Here is a 25,544-nt window from a genome sequence, read left to right as displayed (position 1 = left end):
CAATGTTTGTCTATGGAGATTGCATGGCTGTGTGCTTGATTCCATACACCTGCCAGCAACGGGTGTGGCCGAAATAGCCGAATCCACTCATTTGAAGGGGTATCCACATACTTTTGTATATATAATGTCCTTTAACATTTCTAACACTTGCCTCGCTATACTGGATGATGGATTAAACCACACTAATAAACCCACAGAAACTAATAAGCAGAGGCACAATAACATGACAGTCATTCTTCATTCCAATATCTTTCTTGCCAACTATGTAAACTACATAGAATTGAGTTCCACATTAATGTTAGTAAGGCTTTATATCAATTAAGTAAATTTGGTGAAGATAGCGCAGATATATAATTTACATAGGTGTTACTTAAGCATTTCTTTGTAGGCTAGGTAAATGTTACTGGCAAGATGGAATATATCAACTTACAAAAAGTTTGTTTACACACACACACACACACACACACACAATTAGTTAAATCCATTGTGAGTTGAGCTCAGAGTATCTAATAACATCAATCTTATAGTTCAAGAGCACTGGACTGTGAACAATCCAGGGAGTTCAATGTATGGAATGCAAATCAGTCTGCTGTTGGTGGAAGTAATGTGTCAACACTAACAATATGTTAATACATTTGGGTCCAGCAGCAAAACTGATGCATTTTGCAATTGAAAAACTTTACCAATCTTGATTGATGACAACAACAAAAGTGACTATGAAGAATGTTTAACCTTGAGACTCAACATCCTGTCCAAACAGTCCAATCAAATCACCAAGAACCAGGGCTTTTGCCAAGTCTAGCCCTAGACTTCACATAAAGAAAAAACACATTCCTTTTTTTGGTTCAGGATTAAGACAGTTCTATGTGAGAAAGCTGTCACAGAGAGGCATTGTGTTGGTCCCGTAAAGTTCATTGGTCTCTGTTACCAATACAAAATGCTACTGTAGCAATGTTCACGCTCCTAAAAACAGACCAAAAGCACATCAACATTGTAGCTTGAATCTAACAGGTGATCGTGAGAGCACCTGACAGCTTTATCCCTTATGATGTAGCTAGTGTTTTTCATACAACTGCTCAATAACTAGTGTTTTTCATACAACTGCTCAATAACTAGTGTTTTTCATACAACTGCTCAATAACTAGTGTTTTTCATACAACTGCTCAATAACTAGTGTTTCTAAAAAGCTTCACTTCGATTTCTCCAAAGATGCTTTGAAAGCACGGAGCATTGAAACAGTTTCATTGAGACATTTTTGCTACAACCTCTCTTAGGAAGTCAGTGATGCGATTTAAACAGGCACTTAATCCATGACAAAAGATGAACCTGCACCTGACAAAGTGTTCCATTTGTCCCTGTTATTTCCATAGAAAATAAGTGCCATGAACATACTACACACAATGGGTATGGTTTGGCTGAAACATTTTGGATAACCCCTTGGCTAGAAGAGTAAAGGCTGGGTGCAAGGCACAGCGACTGGGATAGTCTGTAGCATGTTCTCCAACTGGTTTAACCAGATCATTTGGATTAAGGGTCATCTCAACCGGGTTATCCAGTAACGGATCAGAGTAAAAATAGAATCCCCAACAGAGCAGGCCCTGAATAGGTGCTTGAAGTGGCCTTAAGCTGTGTGTCCATCACACATAAGGTGTCAGTGAAAAGGGCAAGACTGTTCACAATAGCCATATCATGAATAGCTTGCAGTGAGCTTATTTGTATGTTTCTTATGGTGATTCAAAACTAGCAGGCCTCTAGACCAGAGACAGTGGCCGGAGTGTGGCACGGCTGGGATGAGGGGTGGTTCAGTGAAGTGAGCTATAACACCAGAGTTGAATGTCGAGTTGAAGTGTTGGAAGTGCAGTGAGGTCAGAGGAGCTTCCGAGCAGGGCTGCAGGTTGTGCTTGCAGTGTTGGGTGGGGAAATCACATCAGGTCTCAAAGTACTTGTAGATGGCCGTGACGTAGGTCATCACACTCTGCCAGTCTGGTCTCTCAGTACTGGCCATCTCATTGAGGTCCTGCAGCAGAGAATGAGACCACGGGGGTGACAGAAGCTTTGTCGTTAAGACACATAATGCCTTGGAAAAAGTCCTTGCCATTTGTTCATCTTTGTATCATTTATTTCTATAAAAACTTGAAATAACATGCTGTTGTTGTCTAGGTCAGAGTTCAACAATCTGACTAGAAATAACTGTGGAGGTCAGAAAAGTGCTTTTGTGGCATAAATTCTGAATATAAGAGCTTGTATCTTCTATTTCTGGAACCAAGTGAACCTATAAAACAAATGTCAGGACAATTCACACAGGGCCTGCTTTATACCTAGCTATGGATAGTGATATACACTCATGTGAGGACTTATTTTGTGAGAAGGGCTAAAATAGCTGTCCAGGTGATGCTATGAAACTGCACCTGCAAGCCTGCTCAATGAAGGCAGTTTCATCCTAAAGATCCTCTCTACAGGAGTGTGCCTATAAGAGCCATGAGTACAGTTCACAATCTCAACGCCTCACAGAAAACATACCATCCTCAACATGCAATAGAATAGCAGGCCACAATTCACAACCTTGCCAGTGACATTGTGGTGATTTTTAAAGGTGAAATGATCCTGAAAGATTCTCTATTCAAAATTAGATTTTTTTTTAAAGCTGTCAGATATAGTTTTGAATATAATCCTGTGAAAATATTCAGTTCAGTTAATCTTTCACTTACCAGAGTGGACTTGATCCCCACACTCTCTGCAGCCTGGAAGGCTAGTGTGAAATTTTGCCTCTAAAGATAGGGAGACAAAAACACACTATAATGATCCCTGATGACAGATTAATGAGACAACTGTAAACAATAGCTAGGTTCTCATCCAATTGGTGAGAGATATGTAAATATTCAAAAACCTACATAAAAACAATATGCACATTTTCCCACCCGAGTTTCCATCAAACCGACACGGTGCAGATAAAGCACGTGCGTGCCGACACGGTGCAGATAAAGTGACTTGTGGTTATGTTCTCATGTACCGAATAAAAAAACTAAGTTAAATGGGCTTCCATCGCAACTTCAACTCTAATGATGACTTTGTCACAAAAATTGTTGCGATAAATAGCAAACTTGCACAACCTGGTTTTAGCACACGCTCTCTGGACTTGGCTGAAAGTGGACAGGGGGATATATGATTTTAAAAGAGCAAGACTTTTATTTAATATTTAGCAGCCAAGCACCGATCATCATGTCATCAGCATTCACATAATAGCCTACCTTTGATATTTAGCCTATTGTAAATTAGCATTATTACCGTACACTCAACCAAATAAACTTTTGATGCTTTTCCGCGTGGTGGTAGGCCCATATTATCTTGTGACTCAGAGTTTACTTCGATATGATGTTATTATATCAATATTTGCACATAAAGGCATTTCCACTGCATTTCTTGAATAATTCATTGTAGGCTTGCCTTGTCCTGGCTCGTGAGCTCCTGGTAGGGGATGTGAGCAGGCAGGTAGGTGTGTAGCACAGCACAGAACGCAAGGCCGTCGTTCCAGCTGCTGCTGAAGTTTGTTATGTCGATGTTCTGCCAGAAAGGGGTGCAAAGGGTTATTTTCATTGTAGTGCAAATGTACAGTGTAAAGACATGTGGGATGCAGGAGGAGTTTGGTATTGATAATACAATATATAACTAGGTCAGGTCCCAGACCTTGGTCCTAAAAGCACCATGCTGCTTCATCCTACTGGTGGCTATAATGTCTCAAATAAACAGGCTTGTGTTCCCCAAGAACAAGCCGTTTTATGAGAATGACCTCGTTTCTCTGAAGGATGAGGTCGTATACACTGAGTGTACAAAACATTAAGAACACATTGCAAATATTGAGTTGCACCTCTTTTTGCCCTCAGAACAGTCTCAATGCATCAGGTCATGCACTCTACAAGGTGTCGAAAGCGTTCCACAGGGATGCTGGCCCATGTTGACTCCAATGCTACCCACAGTTGTGTCAAGTTGGCTGGATGTCCTTTGGGTAAGGGACCATTCTTGATACACAAGGGAAACTTTTGAGTGTGAAAAACCCAGCAGTGTTGCAGTTCTTGACACATCACATTTACATAAGTATTCAGATCCTGTACTCAGAACTTTGTTGAAGCACCTTTGACAGCCTTGAGTCTTCTTGGGTAGGACGTTACAAGCTTGGCACACCTGTATTTGGGGTGTTTCTCCCATTCTTCTCTGCAGATCCTCTCAAGTTGTCAGGTTGGATGGTGAGCGTTGCTGCACAGCCATTTTCAGGTCCCTCCATAGATGTTTGATCGGGTTCAAGTCCGGGCTCTGACTGGGCTACTCAAGGACATTCAGAGACTTGTCCGGAAGCTACTCCTGCATTGTCATAGCTGTGTGCTTAGGGTTGCTGTCCTGTTGGAAGGTGAACCTTCGCCCAGTCGGAGGTCCTGAGCGCTCTGGAACAGGTTTTCATCAAGGATCTCTGTATACTTTGCTTTGTTCATCTTTCCCTCGATCCTGACTAGTCTCCTTGTCCCTGCCGCTAAAAAATAACCCCAGAAATGTTTTGGTACCCTTCCCCAGATCTGTGCCTCTACACAATTCTGTCTCTGAGCTCTACGAACAATTCGTTTGACCTCATAGCTTGGTTTTTGCTCCGGAAGCGAAATAAACTCACACCTGTTTAGGCGAGATGCTGGTTAGTGGAGTAGAATACTTGAAAAAGGAGAGCTGCACACTCTAGGAGCTCAGATGAAATAATTCAATAACCAACATTGACAGACAAGCGGTCTTCATCATTGGTTTTTGCTCTGACATGCACGGTCAGGTGTGTGCCTTTCCAAATCATGTTCAATGTCCAATCAATTTAATTTACCACAGGTGGACTCCAGCAAATTTGTAGACACATCACAAGGATGATCAATGGAAAAAGGATGCACCTGAGCTCAATTTCAAGTCTCATAGCAAAGGGTCTGAATACTTATGTTAATAAGGTAACTGTTTCTGAAATGTTCAAAATGTCTAAAAACCTGTTTTCGCTTTGTCATTATTGGATACTGTGCGTAGAGTTTTTATTTATCTATCAACCTTAAAATAAGGCTGTAACATAAAATGTGGAAAAATGTCATTACCTTCCGAATGCACTGTAAATCTTTTGTCTTGCCCCTTCACCTTCTGAATGGCACACATATTGTACACAATCCATGTCTCAATTGTCTCAAGGCTTAAAAGTCCTTCTTTAACCATCGCCTACCCTTCATACACTGATTGAAGTGGATTTAACAAGTGACATTTATAAGGGATCATAGCTTTCACCTGGTCAGTCTATGTCATGAAAGAGCTGGTGTTAAATGTTTTGTATACTCAGTGTATGTTGATTTGAGTATGATGTGTCTGCTCAAGTTATTCTGACCAGAAGAAATGATCAAATATATTTTATAAAGCCTTTTTACATCAGCAGCTGTCACAAAGTGCTTATACAGATATAGCAATGCAGATGTAGAAGCACAGGGGCTAGGAAAAACTCCCTAGAAAGACAGGAACCTAGAGAGGAACCAGACTCAGAGGGGTGGCCAGTTCTCTTCTGGCTTTGCCGGCTGGAGATTAAAAGAGTACATGACCATTAAGGCCAGATAGTTCTTCAAGATGTTCAAACGTTCATAGATGACCGGCAGATAAGATGACTAGCAGGGTCAAATAATAATCAGTGGTTATAGAGGGTGTAACAGGTCAGCACCTCAGGAGTAAATGTAAGTTGGCTTTTCATAGCCGAGCACTTAGTTGGTCGAGACAGCAAGTGTGGTAGAGAGAAAGAGTGCGATAGAAACTAGATTTCTGTTAGCACATTATAATCCTGGCAGGATTATTTCCTCAGCAACAACAAAAGAATTCCCCACAAAAAACAAAGATGGTTAGTTTCCATCCCACTAGCGCAATGCATTACATCCCAATGCTCTCCTCCCAGCCAGGCAAACCACAGCTTTTCTGTCAGGCAGTTGAAAGGACGTGTGTAATTTGGCACAATTCCTAAAGAGGACCTCTGTAAAGGGGGAACCATGACAACCATTCACTCTCTGCACCAGAACCAACAAGACCATTGAAAACAAAGCTGTTTCAATATGATAGAGTGAGTCTTAAAAACGTGCCCTAGATAGAAAATTCAACAAATCAATATAGTTGATTTATAGTAGCTAAATGTTTATTCCCTCTCTGGATGACGCTTGAAGCCGTTCCCAGGCACTGTTGGTCCAATCCCATGCTTTAGAGTAGGAGAGGAACCCTAAGGACAACACAATAAAACTGACAAGTCCTCATGACATCGAGAATGGTTTAGGACTTGAAAAAGAGAGCATAAAGGATGCACTGATATAGGTGTCTGAGAGGGGCTTTTAAAACTCAATCAACTAGACCTCTGGAAGAATAAAGGACATTCTGACGCTATTCAACGCTGTCATTTTTTTATATATATTTTTTTAACCTTTATTTAACCAGGCAAGTCAGTTAAGAACATATTCTTATTTTCAATGACGGCCTGGGAACAGTGGGTTAACTGCCTGTTCAGGGGCAGAACGACAGATTTGTACCTTGTCAGCTCGGGGGTTTGAACTCGCAACCTTCCGGTTACTAATATATTTTAACTTAAAAAGAAACATCCTTAGGATCAGTCTCACTGTTGAGATATTTAACAAAATAAATTATTTTTATTTTTTATTTTTACCTTTATTTAACCAGGCAAGTCAGTTAAGAACATATTCTTATTTTCAATGACGGCCTGGGAACAGTGGCTGATCAGGGGCAGAACGACAGATTTGGGGGGTTTGAACTCGCAACCTTCCGGTTACTAGTCCAACACTCTAACCACTAGGCCCCGGCGGCAGCGAGTAGTGACATGAGGTGAAACACCCAAGATATCATTCTCATCCCAACCCGTCTGTTCTGACTGAACAACACATACCTGGTACCCCTCAGTCTTCTTCTGACACCACTTGAGCAGTGCGTTCCTCTTGGAACCCCCATACTCCCGGGCCAGCGCTGAGAGGGGGTCCTTCCGCTCCTCTCTGAACACACGTCACATAGGAAAGGGCAGAGAGTCATTTGAATTAATACACATATCCAGATTCCATGTACCTGGCTAGTCCACAAAGTCAATTAAAGCCTAAATGCTATAGTCAAAATCAGTGTTGTAGTACTCGAGACCGGTCTCCAGACCACGCATTGAGTGTCTCAGTCTCGACTAGGTCTCGGACAAATCAGGACTCGTCATTTCTTCCCGAGACTATTAATAATTATCAGCTCCCATTCAGTAAGCGCATGAAACCACTTCATCAGGCCTACTATCCACACTTAATTTAGGACACAATAGCTTTTTACCTACCTGGGCTTCCTACTTCAACATTACTGTCCTCTACTTCCGTTGAAAAAATATCCTCAAGCTTTGTTTGCGCTCGTCAGAATTTCCTTGCTTTGCTAGCATTCTCACTATTAGTAAGTTGGAGATTGGGGAAGTTGTAGAGTGGCTCCCTATTTGCCCTCAGCTTGCATTCTGAATGTCTAAATATAAACACACAGAAACACTGGACATTTTCAACTCTTATTATGGTGGCGATTTGACACAATTACAATCAAGGTCTTGAATTGGACTTTTTGTGCATTTTTCTGGTCCGGTCTTGACTCGCTCTCGAACCCCTCCCGGTCTTGGGTTTGCCTCGATTGAGTCAGTCTAGCTTTAAGTGGTCTCGAAAACAGAACTGGTAAAAATAGAATGTTAACCATACAAAGGACTTAGTGGACTCCTATGTATGGTATGAAAGTATGGAGCTGATAAGGCTGTTACCGGAGGCGGCTGCGTGCAGTGGGGGTGACGGAGGCGGTGGGAGAGGAGGAGGACAGGGAGGAAGCAGAGCCCATGGTCATCAGAGAGGACGAGGTGCCACCCTCAGGGGCAGAGATGTCCCTCTTCATCTCCTCACTGCTCCTGCGGGACACTGGCCACCACACAAACAGACAACCATACAGTGTGGCTGACACGTCTTCACAGCAAGTGACACCTCAGAAGTCTGATCTGTGCTGTGTGTGCATGGTAGGGGAAGCAATTCAATAAAATATTTTGTCAAATGTCATTGATTTCTTTCTCAAAATGCACTTAATTTTACTGGTAACCATTTAGAAGAATTGCGGATTTATTTCAAGGTCGATTCCTATTTACAGGACTTTGATACCTGATATGGCCATGGCCTTAGATGATTCCATGTTTGAGACCCTCTGCAGAGCAGAGGCAGGGCGGCTGGCAGAGGAGCCCCTAAGATGATGCTCTGCTGTGGAGGGAAGGACAGTGGCAATATTAACCAGATACAACCAGTCAAGAAACAATTATGACTTTCAAGCAAGAGGGATGTGGGATCAAAAGAAACATTCCAGGCCTGGAACTGCCAAGCACCATGGAAGGAAGTTAATTTTCCATGCAAGAAAACAGCCGGGACATTAAACGAAACACTGGAGGCTATGACCACTATAGTACGTTCACATTTATAGGCCTTTGAACATGAAGTTAGCAGGGCTTCATGTTTACCCACCCATGGTGATTTGTTACACCTCCCTCACCATATTAAAGTCAACATGAAGCTCTGCTGACTGACTGCACGCTCACCTCCTCAGGGGCTAATTACACCAGCCCCCCTGCTTGAGGCAAGGCACCACCACACTCGCTGAGATATAGCCACATAATGAGGACTCACTGAGGTCTAATGTCCAAGATGAAATTGTATTATTTTCCTGTGACATATTAAACGCCTCTCTCATTTTGTTCAAGAGAGATCGAATGAGATCCAGACATGGAGCTTGGTTTGTGCTACTGACTCACCTGGCATGCTGATGTCTGTGTAGCTGGGCCTTTTGTCATTCAGAGAGGATAGGGGTTTGGCTGCTGAGATGGACCCAGTTATGGACTGTCTCTGAAATAGACCAACAATCATTTGATTAAAACTCTCACATACAAAATGTATTCATCCTCCCAACAGAAGTAGCCTACTGTTGGCCATTTCTGGAAAAAGGCCCAGCTTGAGGTCATTTTGACAGCAGCACTAGCAGCCAGCCACTGGCAATAATCCTGTGATTGCAGAGGAGGTAAAAAAAAGAAAGATGTAACAACAAGACTGAAGACTTATGAAAGTTGTATATGAGGAAACAGAAAAACCCATCTCCCCCTGAACTCTGATCCTTTTATATGAAAACACCAGATTCTCTACTAGAATAATGCATGTAAAATATCGAAGGCTCATATTTCCCCCCTCTTATCCACAGTACCCACCTGGACCTGAATGTGTCCGTCTACTGTATAGCACCACAAAGTTCATGACAAAGGTGGTAGTCCTTGAGCCATGAAGCTCATTATGTTCTCAAAAATGTGTGAGAGTTTAAAACATGAGAAAAAAAAAATGGGGCAATTGAATGCACCGAGAAAGAATCTATGGATGATGTGGATGCACTGAGAAAGAATCTATGGATGATGTGGATGCACTGAGAAAGAATCTATGGATGATGTGGATGCACTGAGAAAGAATCTATGGATGATGTGGATGCACTGAGAAAGAATCTATGGATGATGTGGATGCACTGAGAAAGAATCTATGGATGATGTGGATGCACTGAGAAAGAATCTATGGATGATGTGGATGCACTGAGAAAGAATCTATGGATGATGTGGATGCACTGAGAAAGAATCTATGGATGATGTGGATGCACTGAGAAAGAATCTATGGATGATGTGGATGCACTGAGAAAGAATCTATGGATGATGTGGATGCACTGAGAAAGAATCTATGGATGATGTGGATGCACTGAGAAAGAATCTATGGATGATGTGGATGCACTGAGAAAGAATCTATGGATGATGTGGATGCACTGATAGTAAATCACTCTGGATAAGAGAATCCACAAAATGACCAAAATGTGAGGTAATGGAATTAGAGTGGGACAATACTCTCAATCAAAAACTGAATGTCTGTTCCATCTCACGGTCTGTGTATGAGGCAAGCCCAGCTGTGGCAAAGTGCCAGAATAAGAAATGCCACCTGTAGAGTATTGGAGGTCTATAAACACTGTGAATATAGAACAACTCTTGACCTGGTGGTCAGAGTAACTCTTTAACTACTGCACCACTGCCCATCCTACACTGCTCTGGTGGGTTCTAAAAACACTCCATTTGATCTAGACCTTAGTAAGTAGTTCTGTGTGAATGACTGGTCTAGTGTAAGCCAGGGATTCTGTGTGTGTGTTTGACCAGATGCCTAGAACCCACTACCCTGGCGTTACAAGCACCATGCTCTACCAACTGAGCTACAGAAGGACCACAAGATAAAGCATAGCAATACAACAAGATTTACACATGGAATAAACAAACATAGTCAATAATACAGTAGAACAAAAGAAAACAAAAAGTCTATATACAGTGAGTGCAAATGAGGTAAGATAAGGGAGTTAAGGCAATAAATAGGCCATGGTGGCGAAGTAATTACTATATACACACTGGAATGGTAGATGTGCAGAAGATGAATGTGCAAGTACAGATACTGAGGTGCAAAATAAATAAATACAGTATGGGGATGAGGTAGGTAGATGGGCTGTTTACAGATGGGCTATGTACAGGTGCAGTGATCTGTGAGCTGCTCTGCCGATTCCCGAGACCACCCAGAATGTATGCACACATGACTGTAAGTCGCTTTGGATAAAAGCGTCCTCTAAATGGCATATATTAGAGCTCGCCATGCAAATAAACACACTGAAATGGGTCAGTGGGTCAAATGTTCCAGGTGATATACCTGCATGGGTGTGATGGCGGCTGCAGGAGGGGTCTTCATGGGGCTGGGACTCAGGGGAGTGCGTGGTAATGTGACAGCAGGGGCAGCGGTCGGGGGGACTAGGCCTGTTGTCAACAGAAGAAGACACAAAATCAGTCACATCAGGTAGAAATCCCACAGTAATAGAACTACACTGTATAAGGAGCAGTGATGCTTGGTGGGCTCATTACTAGGAATGTACAGGTCAAATTAGAAGTCAGGAAAGGGGTCCATATCTTACACTCGCAGGTTGGGGTACCTTGTGAGGAGGCATTGTCGAAGCTCTTGATGAGGGTTTTGACAGTGGGAGAGGGCTCTGAGGAGGTAGAGGAGCGACGGCTCAGGCCCATACCCTGCCTCAGTGCAGCCAGATCTCTCTCCACTGCATTCATGTAGTTATACACCCTGCCCCTCTCCTCATCCTGCCTGAGGAAATCAACAAAAACACACATACAGACCAAGGCACATCAGGTGTCACATCACCCATTTCATGTATATGAAAATACAGACCAGCACATCCAGCTTGATCAATGTGACTATCACTGTTAAACCCAAACCTGCAGATACATCTCCCTTAATGGCCTCCAACTGCTCCTAAACTAAATGCATGCTATTCAACCGATCACTGCCCGCACCTGCCCGCCCGTCCAGCATCACTACTCTGGACGACTCGGACAACTACAAATACCTAGGTGTCTGGTTAGACTGTAAACTCTCCTTCCAGACTCACATTAAGCATCTCCAATCCAAAATTACATCTAGAATCAGCTTCCTATTTCGCAACAAAGCATCCTTCACTCATGCATGCCGATCCTCGACTTCGGTGATGTTATCTATAAAATAGCCTAGAACACTCTACTCAACAAACTGAATGCAGTCTATCACAGTGCCATCCGTTTTGTCACCAAAGCCCTATATAGTACCCACCATTGCGACCTGTATGCTCTCGTTGGTTGGCCCTCGCTTCATACTCGTCGCCAAACTCACTGGCTACAGATTATCTACAAGTCTCTGCTAGGTAAAGCCCCGCCTTATCTCTGCTCACTGGTCACCATAGCAGCACCCATTCATAGCACGTGCTCCAGCAGGTATATCTCACTGGTCACCCCCAAAGCCAATTCCTCATTTGGTCGCCTCTCCTTCCAGTTCTCTGCTGCCAATGACTGGAACAAATTGCAAAAATCTCTTAAGCTGGAGACACATATCTCCCTCACTAGCTTTAAGCACAAGCTGTCAGAGCAGCTCACAGATCACTGCACCTGTACATAGCCCATCTGTAAACAGCCCATCTACCTACCTCATCCCCATACTGTATTTATTTATTTTGCACCTCAGTATCTGTACTTGCACATTCATCTTCTGCACATCTACCATTCCAGTGTGTATATAGTAATTACTTCGCCACCATGGCCTATTTATTGCCTTAACTCCCTTATCTTACCTCATTTGCACTCACTGTATATAGACTTTTTGTTTTCTTTTGTTCTACTGTATTATTGACTATGTTTGTTTATTCCATGTGTAAATCTTGTTGTATTGCTATGCTTTATCTTGGCCTGGCCGCAGTTGCAAATGTGAACTTGTTCTCAACTACCCTACCTGGGTTAAATGATTTTATTTTTTAAATGATCACAATACAGCTGGCGTCGGCTGACGAGACACTTGAGAAATCAAGCACAGCATGTTCCTCAGTGTCTCTTACTTGCGGTTCTTGACTTCCTCCAGCTCCTTGCCCAGCTTCTCGTTCTTCTCCTGGGCCTCGCGGAGACGGTGACGCATATCCCCAATCTCCTCCTGTGCTTCCGACTTGATGTCATTAGCGATGACCACGGCCGTCTGCAGATCAGCCTGGAACTGACGCCACTCTGCCGACTCTTCCTGAACACATACAGCGAAACAAAAACAAGCGCATCATGAAATACGGCCCTCAATGCTGAGGCTGAATTTTTGGGGGGGAACCAAACATTATTATATTGCTTTCTAGTGAATTCCAGTTGTAATGAACATGGCCCAAACCATAGTGCTGGTGTGCTTGACCGTGTCAGTGAACCCTGGTCCTCAGATGGCCCTGTCCACTCACCCTCAGCCTCCGGTGGAGGATCTTCATCTCCCGCTCCATGTCATGCTTCTGGTCCTGTAGTTTTTTCACAGAGTCTGAGGGAGGAAGCAGATACATGGCTGAGTTCATGTGAACAGGCCACAGGATATATTCACACGCAGCACAGGAAGATACGTGTGCCTTTTATTAGCCTGAGTGACTTATAACCACACAAATAAACAAAGGTGCGAGTACAGAAATCTCTTATTCTAACAGAGGACTATTCACACTTTCCTCAGGCTGCAAGAAGCCTGACCGCCACCATGTGGGCAAAAGTGGATTATGCATTGTGCGGCTCCAGTGATATGATGTGATATGATGACGTGGTTCTATGATGCTGTGCCATGTTTCCCGCCCTTGGCCGAGCCCACTCACTCTCCAGGTCTGTGATGACGTGGTTCTATGATGCTGTGCCATGTTTCCCCCCCTGGGCCGAGCCCACTCACTCTCCAGGTCTGTGATGACGTGGTTCTATGATGCTGTGCCATGTTTCCCCCCCTGGGCCGAGCCCACTCACTCTCCAGGTCTGTGATGACGAGGTTGTCGTGGAGTTTGACTGCTCGGTGCTGCTCCACCTCATCCTCCAGCTCAAATATGGTCTCCTTCATGTCCCCGATCTCAGTCTCCTTCTCCAGCAGCTCAACGCGCTGTTTCTCCAGCCCACGCTTCTGCTCAGCCATCTGCTTCTGTACCTGTTCCTGGAAGTCCTGGTACTCCCCATCCAGCTGCACACACCACCCAGGACAGAAGAAATCAATCCTCTCATTCATTGACTAATGGCCCAAATTAATACTCACCCCCCAGTGGTGAGGGAATGCAGTGGTTCGTCCATTAAAAGTTGCAGCGTACTGCGGCGCAGCTTGTATGGTGCTGCAGAAATCTATGGCACGTTATTTAAGTATGAACCACTGGTGCCATTAATGCTAGTTAGTGCTAGTTTGACCACCAGAGGGCATCTTTGAGAAGCATTTGATAGCCTTTAATAGTGGCTGTATTAGAGAATTGAAAACCTTTTTTGTAAGAAAATAGTATATGGGACTGATTAAGAAATCTTGCTTAATTCATTTAATAAAAATGGTGTTTCTATTCCAAGAAAAACCCTCTGAATTTCCATTAGGATGGAACGGAAAAAATGGTGCTGTACAACGTGATGGTCGGGAGTAGGCTACAATACTGGGCTATTTAGCTAAAGAATCCCCGTGTCATGCGGGCACGTGGGAGACCGGGGTTCAATTCCCCGACGGGGAGGAAGGAGTAGACTGTCCTTGTAAATAAGAATTTGTTCTTAACTGGACATGCCTAGTTAAATAAAGGTTACACTAAGAGCATAACATTTCTACACCCTAATTGTATAATTGTCATCTAACCAATACCCAAACAGAAAATCAGTCAAAATAAAAATCTCATTGATTTATCAAGACAAGTTCCCACGCTCGTCTCAGAGCAGTGATAAAATAGTTGAAGGCTTTTGCTTCTAACTTCAATATGCTCTTTAAATAAATAAGACTCACACCGCTTTTAACAGCACATTACTCAACACTAGTGAGACTCATGTCGCCTACAGTAGGCCTACAGTATATTGAAAAATATGAAGTGACTCTCCGCCAATAATTACATACAGAGGATCCTTCTGTAATTCACCGATATTTATTCCCATAGTAATTTGTTATGGATCCATAACTAAATAAACATCGGCATTTTGAAAGAGTATTTTTATCATTATTTTATTAACGAAAGTATAAAGATGCCATTATTAGTTACATTGTTTTACTTTTAACGTGCAGATTGGCACTAAGCACCCCCCTCCCCATGGGCTAGGTCGGTCTTCTGTGCGTGGCTCTGCGGCCCATCCCGTGCCCCCTGCCCTCGTGCCTTTAACCTTGCACCCTTTCAGTGGATACAGCTGGAGAACTGCAAGGCAATCCCATTGTGTGCCAATCAGGAGCTATGACCAATATATATTGTCCTGCTGATAACAGGGTTAATAATATGGGCGTGAATATCCAAGGGGCTTTCATATAATTCTAAATGAATAATAAATCACTTCGTTTAAAACAATAACAATATTTTGAAGATGAATTTGTTTTCAAATAAAGTAAAATGAGTGAGAAAAGGGCCATTCTTGAACACGGGGTGCGATATTTACTCATTTGTTATTTAGAATGGATTTATTTCTATTGAGTCATTCTGATGGCAGAGTCAGGATTTGGCATAAATAGCATGAATTCAAAGACTCATCCTGCCTGGTGTCAATGGTATAGGCTGGTGGCGGTGGTCTACCGCCATCTGATCTGCAGCAAATATGCGATGCCATCACATCAGCATAGACCAAAATTCCTGTAGATCTTTTCCAACTTGTAGAATCCATGCCCCAAATAATTCAGGCTGTTCTGGAGGAAAAGGTGAGTCTGTCCCGGTACTAGATGGGTGTACCTAATAAACTGACCAGTGAGTGCATAAAGCAGACAGATGCAAAGCTTTAAAGTAACTGTCCAGTGAAAATGTAACTTTTAAATGTTCATATTCTGTTAACTCATACCCAAATAATGTTGTTGATTCATCCTATAAGCATAAACTAAAGAAAACAAATACGTAAACCCCACCTAAAAAATGCTTTCTATTTCCTCATAACGTGATGTCATGTTGGCTCATTTGCTGAGCTGGCCAATCAGCTGTTTACTTGTCATGAATATTCTTAATGACCGGTATACCGCCACACCATTCTGCTGTTGGGTACGACCCATATCATTCAAACACAGAAAAGCTGCTTTTTAACATAATTTTAAAAAATGGAAGGAAAACTATTTCACTCATAATGAATTAAAAACACTGGACAGTTACTTTAAGGTGGTATAGAGGAAAGTGGACTTTTATGAACTTTTCACAAGTTGGATACAGGAGACAGAAGCAACCATCAAAAGGGTTGGATGAAGGAAAGTGTACTACCTCTGTAGGATAGTGTGTACGTGGACTCACCTTATTGAGGGTGTCCTGCAACCTGGTGACATCACTGCAGGCGTGGCCAAGGTCCTCCTGCAGTTTGGCAGCCCTGCCCTCTGCCTCCTCCTTGTCCAGCCGAACACCCTCCAGTAGCTGGCAGATGTCACTCTTGTCTCCAGAGTTGTGGATGGAGTAGAGCTCAGCCACCTTCTGCCTCTCCTGGTCCAGCTGGGCCCTGCAGCGGCTCAGCTCTACCTGGTCACTGCTCACCGCCGCCTTGTACTCCTCCAGCGCTGCCACCATGGCCCCCCGGTCCTGCCTCTCTGACTCCATGATGCGCTCCATGTGGTGGTTTCTCTCCTTCAGAGCGCCGATCAACTCCTGGGCCTCGGCGTTGTCCTGCTCAGCCATCTTCAGTGTGTTGCTGAGGTGCTGCTGCACCCCCAGTAGCTGCTCCCTGTCGAAGCGGGTGTTGTCGGCCAGGTCCACGTAGCGCTGCTCCAGCTCCATGTAGCGGCCGCTCTTGATGTCCTCCTCCAGGACGTAGGACACGTGGTGATCGTCCAGCAGAGAGCGGAAGTACTCAATCTGCCGGCCGTAGTGCTCCAGCTTGTCGCTCTGCTGACACAGAGAGTCCATGAGGATTACCTTCTCTTCCCCTAGCCTCTCGTTCTCTCCATTCAGCTCCTGGGTGATCTGCTGCAGGTCAGCCAGCTCCTGTAGTGTGGCCTGCAGCTCCTCGGCCGTGCTGTGCTGGTTCTCCTCCATTTGGTGGATTCGCTCTGTCAGGCAGGCCAAAGACACCTCGCTGGCGTTTCCGCTGCTGCCCCGGCATGAGCGTTCTCGGCTGGGCAGGCTCTCAGACTCGGAGGAGGAGGAGGCTCCGGAGGGGGCGTCCAGGGCGTCGTCGCTGGATGTGACACCCTGGTAGACCTCGCTGGACTCACTGTCCAAGTTGTCCAATGAACCTCCGTGCTGTTGGTCCGTCAGCAGGTCCTCCAGGGAGCCCGGAGCAGAGCCCTCCACAGAGGAAGTGAGGGTACCAGTGCACCTGCCATCGCTGTGTCTGCTGCTGGCAGCCAGGTCTGGGCTCAGGGAGGCGTAGTTAAAGAGCTTGTCAGAGCCATCCAGCCTCTGCTCCAGGGAGAAGCCAAGCGCATTGAGTCGGTCCTTCAGCATGCGGTTCTCACTCTTCAACAGGTTCAGTTCCTCACGGATGGCATGGTTCTGCTCCTGCAGGAGGAGCAGCGTGGACTCCACGTCCGCTGCTGTGATGGCCGACACCTCCCTCTCCAGGGGCTTCTCATCCCCCCTTCCGCCTTCTCCCTCCTCTGGGGGCACCTCTTCCCGTCCCAGGCCCAGCTGAGCCCTCATATCTCTCAGCTCACTGCGTAGGTGCAGGATCTCCACGTCTTTGCTCTTGGCCAAACCCAGCAAGTCCTCCACCTTGGCCTCCAGGGCCACCTTGTCACTGATCTGGCTGTCTGATTTAGACTTGTTCATGCGGCCCTCTGACTCTGTTAGCTGCTGGCTGCGAGAGCGCTTTCCCTGGGCCACATCTCCCTGCCCTGCCCCTGATGACTGCTTCTTACTAGGCAATGTTCTGGATGTCCGCAGACGATCCCTTGATGAGTTGGGCTCCTTGGAGGTCGAGGACGTCACACGTTTGGCTGAGGAACCTTGTAAAGAGAGAGAACAGAGCAAGCATGAAATGCAGAGTAATAATAAATATGATGAAAATATACTAGAGCATTTGAGGTTAGTCAACTAATATAAAGATAATACCTGTGCTAGTCTTTGGTTTACTGTCTGGGTTACCATTGCAGTTCCCTGTGGAGGCAGTCCTCTTATTCTTGGTCACAGTGCGGTTCGTAGCTGGAGTTCCCCCTGCCATTGCTGCTAGCAGATCATCATTGCTTTTAACCTGGAGAACAATCACATGAGAAAGTTCACTTTGATACCAGTCCCACTGATCCAGCCAGCCACCAGAAGAATAACTTAGCAATGTTCGGTACCATGGTAAACATGTACAAATGGGTGTTGGCCTTTGTATTTTTAAGCAATAAAGCATGGGGGGGGGTATATATGGCCAAAAAAAAAAAGAGCTAATAGCTTTTCTTAGGCACGACGCAACGTAATTAGAGCAGTAACAAGACATGTTTTGTCATACCGATGCTATACGGTCTGCTATACCATGGCTAATCAGCATTCAGAGCTCGAACCATCCAGTTTCTAATACATAATATGGTAGAAGTGTCCCTGGCTTAGGAACAAAAAGTGTAGTGAGAGATAATAGAAGAGTACCTTTGACAGTGGTGCCGTTGTGGTGGTCTTGGCTGCAGCCTTGCCAGTGGTTCCTGTAGCAGTGCCTTCAGTCTTCACCCTCTCTCCACTCTGAGCCTTAGTCCCCACCGGCCTGCCTGTCTTCTTCATACTGGGCTCTCTGATGCCCATACATTTACACCTCAGTGTGGACACACTAAAGAGGTTAAGGACAACACATCAGTGGAAAGATTACAATCAACTACATTTCATTGAAACAATTTCCATAAAAAGGAAAACAGCGTATCTCCACAAGTCTGGAAAACAAGGCCTTCTCCTTTGGAATTCATCTTGCTCAGTCTCAGATTTCCTGTCAACTCCACTAGATGGCAGTCACTGGCTGGTTTGGGTCTAACTGGGGTTGTTCTGCGGTCAGAAGTTCTTACTGTCACAGATGAAGATTTAATACACAATCCATGTGTATTAGCTCACATCTCACCCAGGTGCATGGACAACTGGCCTTGCTGTCATGATGACCAAGGTAGGGAAAGTATGTGGGGCTTTATGACAGCAGAGCTAATAAAACAGTGTTAAAGGACAAATGAGGCATTCTTTTTCATCCGGAAAAAAATACAATAAAATGGTTGTGTAACATTGCAAGAGAACTGAGAATAGCACTGAGAATAGCACTGAGAATAGCCTAAAAATAAACTAAATCCGCTAAATGGGTGAACCAATTAGCAGAGTAATGGCTTTCCAAAAGGCTCGGCAAGGCAATACAGTTCTTAGAGATATGGACATAGTTTAAATTTAAATTATACTGCCGGAGACGAGGGGGAGTCTCAGTAAAACCGTTCTTCTGTATGCTCTCCCCTAAGATTCCTACGATCGAACCCAACCTGCTGCTTCTGGCTATACCTCACTGCATAGCCTATGTGACCATTAAACCAAAACATGCTTTCTGGGTGTCTTTGTGCCTGCTCTTAAGATGGGCGCAGATGGAAGTACCAACTCTCTGCCTGGAAAGTCTCATTGTTTAATCAATTAAGAAGACAAAAAGTTACGAGTAAATATTATACTTGCTTCATTTTAAAATATAAATTACATAGGGAGCATTTCTGGTTAAAGACAATTATCTGTGCCTGTGACAATGTGAACTTTTCCTAAACTCTTTTGTTTGGCGTATTAAGAAATTCCAACTTGAAGCCAAAACTCTTTCAATTCTCTTTCTTCTTTAACTGACATAATCCATCAAAAAGAGTTGCAAATAAAGAGAACACACCGTCTGGTCCTTGTGCTGGAGTTATGAGATCTTTCCAGAGCTTTTCTAACAGTTCTCCGTTGTCCTCCCTCACCTCATTTATGGCAGAGCAGCAGAGGGCTTGTGCTCATGAGGAGTGGGCCTAAACTCTGCCTAATGTCTCTCAGCTGTGCGCAAGTGTGTGTGTGTTGCAACGCTGTGGTGGGGAGGTGCTTGTTTATTCAGACCCCCCATTGAAATATATCTAGTGTACACATTCCTGAACAGCCAGAGGGCAAGAGACAGGCCAGACTGTGAATGTTGAAATAACTAAAGGGAAATACAGTAACATAAACATTCCACTTATTGGCAGTATTAATGTAAAAATTAGCATTGGAATATTCCTTTACAGTTGCCCCTATAATGCAAAACAAAAACACAGAAATAGGGACATCTTGCAACAATGAGTGTTCTACTGAAGCCTATACATTCCAGTCAGGTGTACGTAGGCCTGTTCTCACCTCCATCTGACCTCTATTTGGATTCTGCAATGCATATTGCCAGCTGCTGACATGGGCTCTCAACACACATACTGGGTAGGCTACAGTTGTCTGTAGCAGTTGTCTGTAGCTCAGATGTGAGTCAAACCAGATCACCCAAACACACAACCTGGACCTAGAGGGCCGCTCTTTTCTGTAACTATGAATGAATGGGACTGGGTGACAGAGACTGGGGAATAAACTGACCTTCAGTCTATGCTCACTCTTCTGTAGACCATCAGGTTCAGGTGTGAAGTAATACTTCAATGCCTTTCTTATAGTCAACATACACTGAGTATACTAACCTCTGATCTCACAGTCAAACATCTTCCAAAGCCGAAGAGCCAGTCCTAACAGATCCAACCAAGACATTTTTCCTTTTAAGATCACAAGGTCCAACCCGAGATGTGACTTCCACTTTATCTCAACCCGTCCAAAAGATACACATACCTCTACAGGATAGGTTGGAGGAGGGGGCTGCCACACTGGGCACCTGTGGAGCAGTTGTTTTGGGGGGGGTTAAGTGCCTTTCTCAAGGGCACAACAGCTGGCAATGGCATTTAGGACTTGATACCAGCAGCAACCCTCCAGTTGCCAGCTCACTTAATACCAGAGATTTGACCTGGCAACCCCGTGAAAAGTGGTGCACCATTAACGGGGGTACTTCAATACCGGGTAGATGCTGAACAAGGCAGTTAACCCACTGTTCCTAGGTCATCATTGTAAATAAGAATTTGATCTTAACTGACTTGCCCAGTTAAATAAATAAGTGGAGCAACTCCCATTTCCCACTCCCCATTTGAAAACCCCATTTAATAAGTAATCCCCCGACAGGGGATGTATTAGATAAACTGATAAGAACAGATACTACACTTGACAAGGGTTGCAAAATTCTGGCAACTTTCAATAAATTCCCTGGTTTTCTAAAAATCCTGGTTGGAGGATTCTGCATTTCCTGCTTATTCCCTCCTGGTACCGGGATCCTCCAAATGGGATTTTGAAAAACCAGCGAATTTATTGAAAGTTTCTGAATTTTGCAACCCTACACTTGATTTTATCCAAGTTAACACTATCATGTACCTATTATGCTGGATTGGGAAACACTGCGCTATGCAGTGCAGAAAACATGGCTAGGACCTTGTATGGGAGGTTAGGGGATTTTGGTGAACAACTCACAAAGGAGGACACAATCACACATGCACGAACATATTCTTTTTAAAGGGGGAATTGGCTCTGGAAGCCAAAACAGCCAAATACTCCATCTAAATCGATTCTCAATTATGGTCCAGTTCTAGAAACATAAATCCCTCTATTTTCATATCATGTCAAAATATTTTCACAAATCCAAAATACACCCTGACTGTTTTAACCTGCTTTAACACATTTGCAGCCACCAGTATTTTTCAGTGACAACTTTGTGGCATCGGTCTTCCGTTTACAGGTGTTCGGAGACACAGATAGCTAATTAGCACAGATAGCCCACTCCGTCTTCCATCTGTTTTCCGTAAACAAGCGCTGTAACATAGAAATATGACCATGTGGGAACACTAACCCTATAAAAGGAGTGTATCAATTAAACTTTTTAAAATGATTACTCGCTGATATGAAAGATAAGGTTTCAACACACTATCGCTCGCGGTACGGTTTATGTTCAGACCGAGCATTGCGGCTCTTAACAAAACTTACCCTACAGAAGCCTTCGTCCAATGACTTAAATATAATGGAACTGAGTGTCATGACCAAGAGCTAGTGCTGAGGGAACCTCCAGCTTTAAGAATGTGCTTTGTTTGGCAGGGGTTTCCTTTCAAACTGAAGGAGGAACATTTCCAAGAACTGAAGATTTTTCACTTTGGGACATTTTTCCAGAAGGCAGGCTGCAGAGACACGGAGGAGTAGGCTAGGCCTAATACCTATTGCATAAGTCACATTCCTTGGACAAGACATTGAAGAGAACCAAAGCATCACCAAATTTATATGGGGCAATAAAAAACCTAGGATCAAGTTTTCCACTCTATCGAAACCTGAATCTAAGGGTGGTCTTGCCCTTCCCTCCCTTCAGTTGTACTACTGGTCTGCCCAAATCCGCAACATGCTAACATGGATCACAAACAGACAAGAGTCAACGTGGATTCAGATAGAAGCCCAATCCTGTGGTTCATTGCCCTTAAGCTCAATTATATTCATTAATAACTTTAGTGAAGTGGGCAACATAACCAAAACCTTTGTGATTTACAGCACCCTACTAGCGTGGAGGGACTGTAAGAAATACCTGGGCATTTCCTCCCAAATATGTTCTCACTCGCAAATACGTTATCACTTTTTGTACAAATTTTATTATACTCCTTTGAGACTCCATAGAATGAAAACAGATAGGAGACCTAACTGTAAAAGATGTACCTCTGAAAGTGGAACCTATATGCATGTATTTTGGAGCTGTAGAGAGATTGCCAGATTCTGTACATACTGCTGCACAGAAAATACTAGAGGTACAGTTTGATATGACCCCGTGTATCTATCTTCTTAATGCTCAGCAGGACTTTGTTCTTGATCCTGACAGAGAGAATTTGCTTATGACTATTACATACTTTGCTAAGAAATGTATTCTTCTATTGTGGGCCTCTAATACCCCTCCTACATTTAAAATGTGGATTGACCAGATTGTTGACTTTCACTTATGACCTCCACAAGAGACAGCCCAAGTTTGATAGACTCTGGTCTCCACTATATTTCAAACTGGACAGATTGAACGGGGTGACTAGGGAAGTGCGCAGATACATGTTGTGTAAGGTACTGTAAAGCCTAAAAACAAATTATTGGCCCGTCGTCTCAGCGAATGCTTGAAATAGCTGATAAGAACCTTGATGGTGCAGCTGCAAGTGTTATGTTTTTTTGTGTGTTTTTATTTTAATTTGGTTTTTGAGTACGTGTGCGTATGTATGCATGTATATATGCACCAAGGAAAATAAATAGATTAAGAAAAATAAATGTTTTAATTTGACTTTATCATTCATTTTAATTGTATTTTAATTATCTTTTTCAAATGTATTATTATTTTTTGACTTTAAATTTTTTACGCCTGTCACATCTGTGAATGTGTAATGTGTTGTTGGTTGATTGAAAAACAAGAAAACTTAATAAAACTTTAAATTGAAAAAAAAAGACATTGAAGAGCAGATCATAAAAATATAGCTTAATGATGCACTACGCAGAAATTTCCCCACCATTTCCTGGTTGGTGGGGCCTAAAATTCTAATAGTTCACTTAATTTCAGTTTGTGACAAAACAAGCTAGTGTAGAGAATCATTGTACCATCTAAACCACTGTGAAATACATTTTCCATAAGCAAAAATATTGTATTAACAGCTGGTGTACAAAACCAAAACTATACCAAACAACAATATAAAATGCAACATGTAAAGTGTTGGTCCCATGTTTCATGAGCTGAAATAAAAGATCCCAGATATTTTCCATACGCACGAAAAGCTTATTTCTCAAATGTGGTGCAAAAATTTGTTTCAGTCGCTATTAGTGTGCATTTCTCTTTTGTCAAGATAATCCATCCACCTGATAGGTGTGGAATATCAAGAAGCTAATTAAACAGCATGATCATTACACAGGTGCAGCTTGTGCTGGGGACAACGAAAGGCCACTAAAATGTGCCGTTTTGTCACAACACAATGCCACAAATGTCTCAAGTTAAGGGAGTGTGCAATTGGCATGCTAATAACTGCAGGAATGTCCACCAGAGCTGTTGGCAGAGAATTTAATGTTAATTTCTCTATCATAAGAAAAATGTTGTTTTAGAGACTTTGGCAGTACTCCCGACCGGCCTCACATCCGCAGACCACGTGTAACCACGGCAGCCCACGTGTAACCACGGCAGCCCACGTGTAACCACGGCAGCCCACGTGTAACCACAGCAGCCCAGTAATTACACATCCGTTTTCTTCAACTGCGGGATCGTCTGAGACCAGCCACCCGGACCTAAGTATTTCTGTCTGTAATAAAGCCCTTTTGTGGGGAGAAACTCTTTCAGATTGGTTGGACCTGGCTCCCAGATTGGCCCCTGCCCTCCCAGACCCACCCATTGCCACGCCCCTGCCCAGTCATGTGAAATCCATAGATTAGGGCCTAATTAAATCTATTTCAATTGACTGATTTCCTTATATAAACTTTAACTCAGTAAAAACGTTGCGTTTATATTTTTTGTTCAGTATAAAATATGCAAAAACGAAACTAACAGCTTTTTAGACTTACTTTCAATGAGAATGACAGATTTTTAGCATTTATGCGAGTTTGGTCGGGTTGCCCAAAAAGTATTTCATTAAGTCAAATAAAGTTGTCAGTTAAAAGATCGACTCACAATTATTCTACTGTACGAGAACAGTGTGCGTTTTAACAAAAATAAGTATAGCCTTTAAAGAAATCTCTAAATTGCATGCGGTAATGAGTGACATGTTTCAAGTTCAAGGAATCAAACATTTAATTACATGACAATTGGTTACTAATGTAATGACATTTGAAATAGAACAGTTGACAGAATGTCACCGAATTTACCTTGCTTGTCAGCTATCAATCTAATAGCTTGCTGCCAACATTGTTACCTAGCCAAACGCTTGTTTTCCCAGTGCTTGTATATGACTAACTAGCAGACATAGTTATCATTATACGACAAGGACTACATTAATTTTAGCTCTATTTTCTAATCACGTTCGCTAGCCATCGTTTTATCACGCAAATCAATCAATACAGCCACTCATGAGTTGTCAGCTAACGTAGCTACCTACCGTCGCTAACCGTTTAAGTTAGCTAACGTTTGCTGCGTCAAACTATTCAGCTGTAATACTAACTAATTAGCTAGACAAAAATACACCCACCTAGCTAGTTGAATGTTCCAGGAGCCGTGAACGCTGTAATGTTTTCATTAGCTTAACAGCTATCTAGCTGGCTAAAAGTCATACCTTGTTCTTGGCTTTTTCCATTTGATCCTTGAAGATTAAAGATGACTTCCGGGGTGCGAGTACATCTGAAGAAAGCTTTGTAGCCGAGACAGATAGCTACTGGAGATTATCCCAATATGTCCATCTGACACGATGCTTTTCAGTTGTCAATGCAGCAACTAACAGCAGCCTGATTCTTGCTTGGTCAGTGCAATCCGGGATCCTTGGGACGTCCCTACCCATACATTAAAACCCCTTCCCAGAGCCTTGCCCTGGTCTGGAAAGCATCGTTCATAGATTCGTATTCTAGCCCTTCTATCTCCATCTTCTTCTTCTGTGGATTTTATATGGCTGTTGGCAACCAAATTATCTCCATCTAGAGCCCAACTCTAGTTGAGGGCAGGTTATACAGTATATATGAATGAGATGTACAAGTTCTCATTTGCAACTGCGACCTGGCCAAGATAAAGCAAAGCAGTTCGACACATACAACAACACAGAGTTACACATGGTATAAACAAAACATACAATCAATAATAGGGTAGGAAAATCTATATACAGCATGAGCAAATGAGGTAGGATAAGAGAGGTAAGGCAATAAATAGGCCATGGTGGCAAAGTAATTACAATATAGGAATTAAACACTGGAATGGTAGGATGTGCAGAGGATGAATGTGCAAGTTGAGATACTGGGGTGCAAAGGTGCAAGAT

The 25,544-nt window shown here is 43.3% G+C and overlaps 1 protein-coding gene and 1 pseudogene across 6 annotated transcripts; both read right to left on the bottom strand.

The window, feature by feature from the left end:
- Window positions 1–25,069, bottom strand: LOC124034423 (cytospin-A-like). Of its 6 annotated transcripts, none has more exons than XM_046347620.1 (16): window positions 24,855–25,069; window positions 18,157–18,331; window positions 17,638–17,776; window positions 15,889–17,531; window positions 13,430–13,637; window positions 12,895–12,968; window positions 12,517–12,692; window positions 11,056–11,240; window positions 10,797–10,900; window positions 8,840–8,930; window positions 8,199–8,294; window positions 7,814–7,964; window positions 6,935–7,037; window positions 3,445–3,561; window positions 2,709–2,768; window positions 1–2,017 (listed from the first exon to the last, which is right to left on the bottom strand). In XM_046347620.1, exons 2-16 carry the CDS (start codon window positions 18,304–18,306, stop codon window positions 1,928–1,930), a joined length of 3,387 nt encoding a protein of 1,128 aa, XP_046203576.1. In that variant the 5' UTR covers window positions 18,307–18,331; window positions 24,855–25,069; the 3' UTR covers window positions 1–1,927. The 6 variants fall into 6 exon arrangements, with proteins under 6 accessions (XP_046203576.1, XP_046203578.1, XP_046203579.1 ...); XM_046347622.1 differs by having other exon boundaries at window positions 8,199–8,291; XM_046347623.1 differs by having other exon boundaries at window positions 11,074–11,240.
- Window positions 20,617–20,778, bottom strand: LOC124034746 (annotated as a pseudogene).
- Window positions 25,070–25,544: the final 475 nt, after the last annotated feature.

This window comes from Oncorhynchus gorbuscha, linkage group LG04 (assembly GCF_021184085.1).
Source record: "Oncorhynchus gorbuscha isolate QuinsamMale2020 ecotype Even-year linkage group LG04, OgorEven_v1.0, whole genome shotgun sequence".
NCBI lineage: Eukaryota > Metazoa > Chordata > Actinopteri > Salmoniformes > Salmonidae > Oncorhynchus > Oncorhynchus gorbuscha.
Note: the sequence above shows the minus strand (reverse complement) of the source record. Positions and strands in the feature narration are given on the sequence as shown.